At 50.6% G+C, this 11,282-nt stretch overlaps 1 protein-coding gene across 1 annotated transcript; it reads right to left on the reverse strand.

Moving 5' to 3' along the window:
* Positions 1-464: 464 nt before the first annotated feature.
* On the reverse strand, positions 465-1,655 carry LOC112118754 (interferon-inducible GTPase 5-like). Its single transcript, XM_024217171.1, has one exon. It carries the CDS (start codon positions 1,653-1,655, stop codon positions 465-467), a length of 1,191 nt encoding a protein of 396 aa, XP_024072939.1.
* Positions 1,656-11,282: the final 9,627 nt, after the last annotated feature.

Genomic DNA, 11,282 nt, shown 5'->3' on the forward strand with positions numbered 1-11,282 from the left:
AAAAGAGAGAAAATGGAGTGAGGGAGCAGAATGTTGTGGAAAACTGAAAGTAAAGGTAAAATTCAATTTGAAACAAAATGAAAATATTAATGTCATTTCAAAGTTTTTTGTTGAAAACTTGAAAAAAAAATTCACATAAAAAGAAAAAAAAATTAGTTTCATCTCTAACAATTTTTTGACAGGAAAGAAATACTGCCAGCTCTAAAGTTAATGTTGTTTAAAAGGAAGCTCAGATTTTGAGGCCCAGTCTGCAAACAGGGTTGTAATCTCTGGCATAATCCCTGGTTATCCTATCCTGGGGATCTGGGTACATGATCTATCAAAATCAGGAAAGACAATGCAACCACTTGTGTGGGCTGTGAAAGAGTTTGAGATAGTTCTGCTCTGATCTCTAGATGCACCTGGATCCTTTCCATCTCTACCCTGGTTACGGTGATTTGATCGTCTCTTCGCTGTTCTCTGGCCTAGTACATTTCTATCTCCTTTATAGCCTTTAGCAGAACTCTTTGAGCATCTTCCGCCACTTCATTCAAAAAGCTGTTCAGCATGTAGTACGTGATCCTGTAAGAGCTCCTTCTGGCTACAAAGGAGCCAATCACTGGTATGAAGCTCACTAAATACTCCACACGCATCAGGGCACCACCTACAGCATTGGTCAGCAGTTTGTATACCAAAGCAGCTGAGATTTCCTTGGCCAGTGGGGACTTTATAACAGCCTTCAGCTCCTCCACGGGTTTGTCAAACTTCTGGGCAAGGTTGGTGAGGGATTCGTCATCGAGTCCGAAGCTCTTGCAATAATCTCGCAAGGCCTTCATCAAAATTGTCACATCACAGGCCACAGAGAGGCCTGGGACAGCACCACCGCTAGCTGACAGAGCAGCTAGTTTCCATATCTCCCCTTGGAAGGCGGCTTTCTTCTTCAGCAGGATATTTAGAGAAATGTTCGGCATGGCCAGGAGCACAGTTCGATTCTTGTGACTGGGGAGCTCATGTTCCAGGGTTTCTTGCAGCTGCTGAAAGTCATACTTGTCCAGGTCAAAGTTACACAGGAGGAAAATCTGGGGGAAGCTGATGCCCTCTGCCTGCAGGCACCTCACACAGTCCTCTCTGATCTCCCGCAGGATGCGCTGCTCATCGTAAGCTTTGAGCCGGCGCTTCTTGGAAGCCTCCAGATCCGTGTCCACTTTGGAGCGTGCAAAATAAAACTTCTTGCCCCTTTCCTGGATGGCGCGGGCCAGCTGGGCATGGACATCTCGGAAGCGCCCGCAGCCAAGGATTATGAAGAATTCATAGTGGCTGAATTTAACATCCTCGAGGTAATTCTCTGGTTTAAAATTGGGTGTCCCAATCCCAGGCAGGTCCCAGAAGGTTACATTGGGATAATTTGGGTGTGGATAAGGCTGCGGCTCAAAGGTTGTCTCTACCACTCCAGTTATAGCAGCACCAATATCTTCATCTCTCAGATTCCTGATGACATTGACAAAGGTCGATTTCCCAGAGCCCGACTCTCCTGTGATGGCGATGTTGAGCTTGATGTTGTCTAGGGCATTAAAATTTTCTTTGATCTTGGATACTGCGTCTGCCATTCTGCCTCCCTCTAATGCATTCTTGATCTCCGTTAACTCCTCTGGAGTTATGCAGGTGAATTCTTCCATGGAGTTATCTCCACTCATTGTAGCTCTCAGACCTTCATGTTGCTCAGCAAACTCTCTGGGTATTTTCTCAGCCATGACAGTGAGGTGTGTTCTGAAGGAACCAAGGAGAGACCAAGGTTACAAGAAAAGTGATGTGACATAATAAAAAGATGAAGTACTGCTCTGCCTGTAGGTCAGAGGGAATGGCTGGCTCAGGAGAACCAAGCAATGGCATGAGATTAAATGTGGCCCCAGGTCAAGGGCTAGTAGGAACCGGCCAAATCAGGCATCAGGAGGAATGGGATATGGAGAGTTTCAGATCTAGGGTTCGGGCTTGGTTTTGACTACAGATTCAGGGGGTGGGGAAAGGGGCATGGGGCCTTTCCCTCCTAGGGAGTGACAGCTCCCACCTGGCCCCAGAGTTGGGGGACTGGTTGGCTCAGGTGGTCGGGAGTGGGATATGGGACTGTTCTCCTCTTGGGGGTGGTGGCTCGGATCCATCCCTAGGTGGGGGCTGGCTACCTGTGGTGTGATGCTTCCCAGTGGTACCCAGGGTTGTGTGGCACCTCACTATAACCTGCCTTTCGCATGAGGAGATTTGTCTGTGCCTTCCAGGGGTCAGCTACTCACCTCCTCTGGGCATGGGACACACAATCACTCCCCTCTAGACCTTGCCAGCCCCACTTTCTCTCTATTGGTTAGCGATAGGCACACTCTGTCCCCCGAGTCTGCTGAGTGTCTCCCTGGAGTGCCTAGCCCCTGTCCCCCACACACTTACAGCACTCACAGATCTGCTATTCCCAATGGAAGAGGACATCCCTCAGTACCAGTTACAACTCACCGCTCTGCTTAGCACCAGCACTCAGATATGTTTGTAGTGAAAGCAAGGATAAGTTTAATTAACAAAGAAAAGAGATTCAAGTGATAGCAAACAGAAGTATTGGAAACAGATTGTTACATATACAATAAAATAATAACTTGCATTCAAGACACTAGACTTATTTAAACAGGACCTTTCAAGTCTCATAGAGCAAGGCTCATCCCAAAGTCTTTCTAGTGTTTATTAGCTAGGCCTGATGTGTTTGGTTTCTTTGATTGTTTGCTTTGTTTTGTGTTTTGTTTTTTAAACAAGGCCTATTTTCCATAAAGCCATGTAGACTGGCATTTGTTATATTTGTATCCTTTAATTCTTTATCGGTTCAATCACATTGCAGCTTTTCCATTATTTCCCCTGGAATGGAAGTCATGCTAACTGGCCTTTAGTTACCTGGGTCATCCTGTTTGCCTTTTTTGAATATTGCCACAACATTAGCACTCTTCTGCTCTTCTGGAATTTCCCTGGTATTCCAAGTTATATTAAAATTTAACATCAGTAGCTCTAGAGAGATACTCAGCCAACTCTTTTCAGACTCTTGGCTGCAAGTTATCCAGCTCTGATAATTTTATAATATTTATCCCTAGTACGTGTTGATCAACATCCTCTTTAGTTACTAATGGACTGGAATGTAGGTCTTCTTACTCATGTGAAAGGAGTACCTCCTTCTACTTCTTTCCAAATAGAGAACAGTAATGTTTGATGAACACTTCTGTCTTTTCTGCATCATCATTAACAATTTTACTATCTCTAGCTAATAATGGGCCAGCACCATTGTTAGGATTTCTTTTGCTCCTGATATACTTGGAAGAAAACAACTCTCATTTTATTTGTCCTTCATCCTGCCAGCCATGGATTTTCCCCTGATGCCTTTAGTTTCCATGGTCAATTTGCTACACTGATTCCTCTAGCAAAAGTCTCCCCTATGCTCAGCTGGCAGGGTGAGCTCTGGCTATTTGCTGTAACTAACAGCTGGATCAGTACAGCTACATGTAGCACAGTGAAGGCGAGAGTGTAAAAGAAGGAAAGATGGTATAGAATTGTGTTGGACACACACACACACACACACACACAAAGGAAGATTTTGTGATGGACAGGCCAGGGTTGGTTTGATCCCTGTGCCTGTTGCCAACTTTAGAGGACAGTGTTAAGTCATTGCAAATCTCAATTCCTTATTTTTCAGAAATCAATATGTGTTATGGGAAATACACTCTGAAACTGTAGCTCCCATAAAACATATTTTTGTTGTACCTAATTTTGTCTTGGCTCCACCTAGGTTTCCATTAAGGTTCGGTTTCATGAAGTGCATTATTGGCAGAACTGAGGAGGAAGACAGAAAGGAATTCACAAGTCTTTCCCGTTGACGTCTTATTTCTCTGCTTTTAAGGTTTCAGGGGATGGGGTGGGTCTTGCCACAATCTTGGTGTGATGGGGCTTAACCCCCATCACCTGTAAAGCAAGGGAAAGGACCCAATAGGTCATTCTCTGCATCTGGGGGTGAGGAATAGAGGAGGCTGAGTTAAGTCACTGAAGTAGACTGAGGGAGCTCCGTTGAGGTGATACTTCAGAGGAGATCCATATCTCTAATGGACAGAAACTCTGGACTAGGGGTTAACAGGCAGGATACCCTGGGTAACTATAGTGAAGCCTGAGGGGGCAGAAGGGCTGATAATTTCAAGATCTGTTTGAATCTTTATTTTTGGACTTCTTCAGGCTACCCCAGGAGGCGTTTAGACTTTCACAGACTCCGACTGAGACAGGCTGATGCTGATGCAGGTCAAGTATGCTGCATCCAGGCTCAAGAGGGTGCCCTATAGGTGAGGCCACACACTTACACTTGACTGTCATTAAACTGAGTTTTTATTTGCAAATGTCCGAGTTTTTTAATCCAGATTTGGTGTCCTTCAGTGCGTGGCTCCCCAGAGTCAGGGATTCGACATCTGCCTGGGAATCCCACGCAGGAAGTGCACTGCTTCAGGGGTAGGAACCACCATGTTGCATGACTGAAATGTGACAAAATTACTGGACTTAGCCCTGGTCTACACTATGAGTTTAGGTCGAATTTCGTAGTGTTAGATCGATTTAACCCTGCACCCATCCACACAACGAAGCCATTTTTGTCGATTTAAAGTGCTCCTAAAATCGATTTCTGTACTCCTCCCTGATGAGGGGATTAGCGCTGAAATCGACATCACCGGGTCAAATTTGGGGTTGTGTGGATGCAATTCGACGGTATTGGCCTCCGGGAGCTATCCCAGAATGCTCCATTGTGTCCACTCTGGACAGCACTTTCAACTCAGATGCACTGGCCAGGTACACAGGAAAAGCCCCGCGAACTTTTGAATTTCATTTCCTGTTTCCCCAGCATGGAGAGCTGATCAGCACAGGTAACAATGCAGAGCTCATCAGCACAGGTGACCATGCAGTCTCAGAATTGAAAAAGAGCTCCAACATCGATCGTACGGGAGGTACTGGATCTGATCGCTGTATGGGGAGATGAATCCGTGCTATCAGAACTCCGTTCCAAAAGACGAAATGCCAAAATATTTAAAAAAATCTCCAAGGCCATGATGGGCAGGCTATAGGCTGAGCAAGTGCAGAATGGTGGTTCACTCTACTTCCCTGTAAGCCAGCCGCCCTCCCCTCCCCCCTTTGATCTCTGCTTGCGGAGGCAATAAAGTCAGTGTTGTTTCAAATTCATGCATTCTTTATTACTTCATCACACAAAAGGGGGGATAATTGCCAAGGTAGCCCAGGAGGGGTGGGGGAGGAGGGAAGCAACGGGTGGGGTTGTTGTACGGGCACCCCCTAGAATGGCATGCAGCTCATCATTTCTGCAGGATGTCTGGGGCTCTGACCCAGAGCGGCCACTTGCATCTGTGGTTCTTTAGTAGGCTTGCCTGATATTCTAGGCAGCACTGAATCTCTATGTAGACGTTCCGGGGTGGGGCTCGTCCCTCACAGGGGCACCTGGGAGCCAGGCCGCCCCGCTACAAAGCCAATAACAGTTTAAGGCTCCGGCCCTTATGCAGGGAGTGAGCACACAAGTAACAGTTCAGAGCTCAGGCCCTTATGCAGGGAGTGAGCTAAAGTCTATAGCAGCTCAGGCCCTAGAGCAGGGCAGGGCAGCAAACAAATAGTCAATCCGTGGCCCAGGCCTTGTAGCAGGGGCTGGGTCAGTTTGAGATAGCCCAGGCCCTAGATCAGGGCGGGGCAGCAAACAAATAGTCTGTCAGAGGCCCAGGCCCTTAGGCAAGGAGGAGGAGAGACTGCCACCCCGCGTGGGGGTGGCAGGGGGGAACACAGGCCCACGCACTCCACTGTGTTCCAGCCCGGGGCCCTATCCGCAGCAGTCGGTCTGCCACGGGGTCAGTGGGGATCCTGCCCGCAACACACTGACATGGGTTCGGGGTCTGTTATCCCCGGGCCACTTCCCATCTCCTCCTCCATGGGTACCTGCACGTCCTGAGCCTCGTCTGCCGTGTCCCAGACCATGGGCTCCTCCGGGCCCCGAGCGCCGGGTGGGTTTGTCGCTTCCTCCGGACCCTCGGCGGGGGGAAGCTCAGGCCACTCCTCCGGATACCGGGCTCGGGGTCGGCTCGGCCAGTCCTCCTCAGGATACCGGCCTCTCGGCAGGCACGGCCAGTCCTCCTCAGGATACCGGGCTCTCAGCAGGCTCAGGCCCGTGGGAGCTCGGGCACCAGCGTCTGTCCTCTCCCGCTGCCGGCCAGCTACTGAGCGTTGTGGCTTGGCCTTTATACTTCCTGTCCCGCCCCTTGACTTCCGGGGGGCGGGGACAGGCGGCGGTGGCTCTGCCCACTCTGGCGGCTGTTCTGGCTCGTCCCTCACAGGGGCGCCTGGGAGCCAGGCCGCCCCGCTACACTCTATTGGACAAAACTTAAAGAAGAGAATGACCTTGGGAGACATTCTCATTTTTGTCTAGGCGTGTCCGACCGACCTCACGGAGGCCGGCCAGGAGCACCCATGACAACAGCAGATGGTACAGTATGACTAGTAACCATCTTTGCCAACTTGCAAAGCAGCAGAGAGTACAGAATGACTGGTAACCGTCTTTGCTAACTTGCAAAGGCAAGGAGCTGCAGCCAGGGGCGGCTCTGGCTTTTTTGCTGCCCCAGGCAAAAAAGCCTCCCGCCGCGCACCCCCCCGGAGTGCGGCAGGGGAGGGCGGCGAGCCCGACCGCGGCCCCGCTCTCCCCAACCGGCTGGAGTTCCGGGGGAGGGCGGCGAGCCCCGCCTGGGCCCCGCTCTCCCCGGCGGCCGGAACGCTGGGGGGAGGGTGGTGAGCCCTCCGCGGCTCCTCTCTCCCCAGCCGGCCGGAGCGCCAGGGGAGGGTGGCGAGCCCAGCCACGGTCCCTCTTTCCCCGGCAGGCCGGAGCGCCGCCCCCCTCCAGGTGCCGCCCCAAGCACATGCTTGGTAGGCTGGTGTCTGGAGCTGGCCCTGGCTGCAGCTGCTGCTGTGTAGTACCACGTCTGTCAGCAGCATCCAGTAGACATACGGTGACAGTGAAAAAAGGCTGAATGGGCTCCATGATTGCCGTGCTATGGTGTCTTCTTGGGCAATCCAGGGAAAAGGGTGCAAAATGATTGTCTGTCGTTGCTTTCATGGAGGCAGGGTTGACTGACGACATTTACCCATAACCACCCATGACAAATTTTTGGCCCCATCAGGCATTGGGAGCTCAACCCAGAATTCCAATGGGCAGCAGGGACTGCGGGAACTGTGGGATAGTTACCACAGTGCACCATTCTGAAAGTCGACGCTTGCCACGGTTCTGTGGACTCACACCGCCGAATTAATGTGCTTAGTGTGGACGTGTGCACTCAACTTTATACAATCTATTCCCAAAAATTGACTTCTGTAAAATCGGAGTAATTTCATAGTGTAGACATACCCCTAGAAGTGTATGGAGGGAGTTCTTTGAGAGAAAACAGGAGCCTGGTGAAACTGTCCGGGCATACGCATATGACCTCCAGGAGAGAATGAGCAAAGTGGAGCGGCGAGACCCTCGACGAGTTCCAGACCCAGATACAGTTCTGAAGGAGCAGGTGGTGCTGGGGCTCCAGGATGATTCCCTCCGCCGTGAAATGAAAAGGATTTTGAAGGAAGAGCCTGGTAAGAAGTTCCATGAACTCATGCAGGCTGTCATTATGTGGTCAGAAGAAGAGGAAGTCCCTGTGGCAGAGATAGCCAAGCCTAACCCCTGTACATGAAGTGGAGGCCTAGTGAATGCAACTGCTGGGGAAAAGACCCTGCCCCAAACACAGTTAATACTGGAAAGTTTAAGTGAGGCTGTCCAAAAACTGGTGGTCCAACAGGAGGAGATGCTGAAAGTGATGACTGAGTTGAAAGGAAAAAAATTCCCATTAGTATGTCAAAGTATCCAGGGACACTGGGATCCCGAAGAGCCCCACTGAAAGATTTGCTGGGAAGCTACATCTGTTACACGCCAGGTCCACTGAGACCACTGAGCCAAGAATGTCCACTGAGAAGGAGAACAGAGTCCCAGGGACTGGAAACCAATGGGGCACCAGGAGTGAGTGGTCCATCTACAGTAGAAGGCCAAGCAGTGGCAAAAGGATTTCTAGGCCGGTCCTTGGTGGAAAATCACTCTGCATACAGTGTTGAGAGGAGCGTGGGCAGTGCCAGCATATCTAGCGACTTCTGTAAGTGAGCATTTGGAGACTGTCTAACTGCTGAAGCATGTATAGCAGGGGTGAAGACCAGATGTTTGTTAGATACTGACTAAGGAGTCACCACCATTACTGAGTCGCATTTTCAAAAATATTTGAAAGACAAGGAGCTGACCATGCACAGCACACGCTTTGTACGTCTAACAGCAGTTAATGGACTGGCAATCCCAATAGTGGGATGCCTCAAAGCAGACATAGACTACATGGGCCAGTCACTGCCAGGGAAATGCATCTTCATCCTGAAAGACAAAGCCTCTGAAGGGAGCCATATGGGAGAAGGAGTCCCAGGGATTCTAGGGATGAACATCATAAGTGAGCTGAAGGAGATACTGATGCCAGTAGAAGGAACCAGGAGGACGAACTGTCATGGGCACTCTAAGAAGAATTCTGTGCTGAGTAGAGTACTGGCTCGAGTGGAGGGACAAAACCATTCACTGGGCCCTGCAGGGCAGATTGGAAATGTTAAAGTAGGCAGAAAACAGAAGACTGTTATTCCTCCTCAGAGAGGGAAGATCCTTGATGAACACTGCTGGGTACCAGGAAATACCAATGGATATTGAGCTCTTGTAGAGCCTACATCTGGGGTAAACCTACCTAATGGGCTCCAGCCAGGCAATGTACCAACTAATGCCATCAAAGGAAGAGTACCAGTGAGTCTTCTAAACTCAAGTTTGAAGGCTGTGGAGTTGCATCATCAAAACAGAACTACAGAGATGCACCAGCTTGAGGGAGTGGTTTCTCAGGTGAAGGTAACATTTGAGGAGAATGGAAAAGAGCTGTGGGTGACAAGGAGGGAGAAGGGAGGACGAGTTACCTTTCCTCGGGAAAGATGTGGTGGGAGACTGCCAGTTCCAGTTCAAGCGGCATGCCAGGGGCTGATTCCTGCACAGGTGGCTAACTTAAGGGCGTTGCCAGAGAAGCATCAAGAAGCCTTTTCTAAGGATGAGGTGACCAGTTTCGATAACCGGGTCAAAAGTATCCATGACAGGCCAAAGACAGCCAGTCAAGGTGCTCTCGGTACAACTAAAGACACAGCCCAAAGTAGGAAAAGGACTTATGATCGCAAGTCCAGTGGGGCTCTCATCAGATCTGGTGACTCTGTACCAGTTTGTAGGCATAGATGCCAGAGACGTAATAAAATACAGGACAAATGGGAGCCAAATCCCCACACTGGATGGAATTCAGCTGTTTTTGTTAAACCCAGGGGAGGTTTTAAGGACATACACGCTTAGGAATAAATTCTAGCTGGCTGCCCTCTGGGCCACAAAACCCTCCGCCATACCAAAGGGTGGGCAGGGGAGAAAATTATAATAGCCGTCAATATACACAGCATGCATCCCCCGCGCTGCATCAGGAGGGTCAGGAGAGCTACCCTCCATATCCTTACCAGCACCTTAGAAAACAAGTAAATAGGCTGCCTGATCAAACTGATGGAGTAACTACAGTTCACAGCCGAACACATCTGCCCCGGGAGTAGCACAGACCACACTCACTGCCTCACCGGACCCGTCTCCTTCACAATGAGGGTGTCAGGCCTCATGTAAAGTTTTTTGTCCTTTGCAATTCGATAGCTGTGGTCGCCCTTGGGGGTTCACTTTGGTTAGAGGCCACCAATCTGCTAAATGACACGGGAACATCCATTTCTCTTATGCATGAAGTTAACCCTTCTGTTTCTTCCTTTTCTGCTGGAAGCTTTTGGCTTTGGAAACCTTTGCTATGCCTCTGCCTAGGAGCAGCAGGGACATTTCGGAGCGGCAGGGAGCTGCCTGCGGTGAGTGCTGCATGGATCTGGCACCCTGAAAACCTTCCCTTGTCCCAACCCCCTGCCTTGAGCCCCCTGCCACACCCAAACTCCCTCCCAGAGCCCACACCCCCTCCTGTGCCCCAACCCCCAGTCCTGAACCCCCTCACACACCCAAACTCCCTCCCTCCACTGGTAAGTATAATTCTTAATTAACCAGAATTGTTGACTAACCGGCACCCCTCATTCCCCCAACGTGCCAGATGATAAAGCTTTTACTGTAGTGCAGAAACTACCCCCTGAGCTCTGTACCACATTTGGGTGAAGTTTACAGCGGGAGGGAAGATACTGCTCCTCCTCTTCCCACTGCCTTGCTCCTCTGCTGTGCGAAGCCGCAGCACTATCCCTGCCGCCCCCAGCTTCTGCTGGCCAAGCTGCTTGGGAGCAGGCGCCTGTATCCTGATCTGCTGCGCAAAGCTGGGCAGGGGCTGATGTTGGGGTGCCCCCCTCCCCCAGCTCATGTATCTGGTCTCTGCTGAGCTGGGCTGGGGAGACCGTCTGTCTGTGCCGGTGCCTCTGGCTCAGGAGTGGGGGCTGCAGCTGCTGCTGAACTGAATAAGTGTTCAGGCTCCTGAGTGCTCGGGTTAAAGCAATGCATCCCAAACTTTTGAGGGTCGCATCCCCCTTATCCCTGTCCATGCCCCCGTGCCCTGCCAGCTGGGAGTGGGGCCAAGGCTTGGGGTGGATGCAGACAGGGGTAAGGAGGCCAGGGCTGGGGACACTCCCTCCCCATTCCCCATGGGAGCTGGCCTGGGCTGTGCCCCCTGAAGGTTCCTCTGTGCCCCCCAGTGCAGTGCACTCCACAGTTTGGGGACCTCTGGCTTAAAAAGATAGCGCACTGACACACTCACTCAGGCACACACACACACACATTCTCTCATACACACAGTCACCCTCTCCCACGCCCCCAACACGCTCTCACACACAGTCTCCCAGAAACACTCCACCAACCGGGAGAAACCTCTTTACCGTCAGCTCCTATGTGCACTGGTTCTTCTGAGCTTCTGTGAAGTCACAGAGGCAAATCTCCAGCTGTATGATGTTGAGCCTCCCCTTCTCTCCTCTATATATGGGAGCAGAATATGGAAAGTGAAAGTGCAAGGTGAGGGAGTTGCGTGCATGACCTCCAAAGCATGCTGCAGGAACCCGAGTCAATAAGATGAGCCCTTAGCTAACAGACCATCCCAGCATGACTCTTTTGCTGCCCTTGGTTTATCTTTGCGGACTCCCATCTAAGTTGTGACTCAGACCTGACCCTATTT

The sequence above is a fragment of the Terrapene carolina genome, unplaced genomic scaffold (genome assembly GCF_002925995.2).
Source record: "Terrapene carolina triunguis isolate 2854851 unplaced genomic scaffold, T_m_triunguis-2.0 Scaffold30554, whole genome shotgun sequence".
Classification (NCBI taxonomy): Eukaryota; Metazoa; Chordata; order Testudines; family Emydidae; genus Terrapene; species Terrapene triunguis.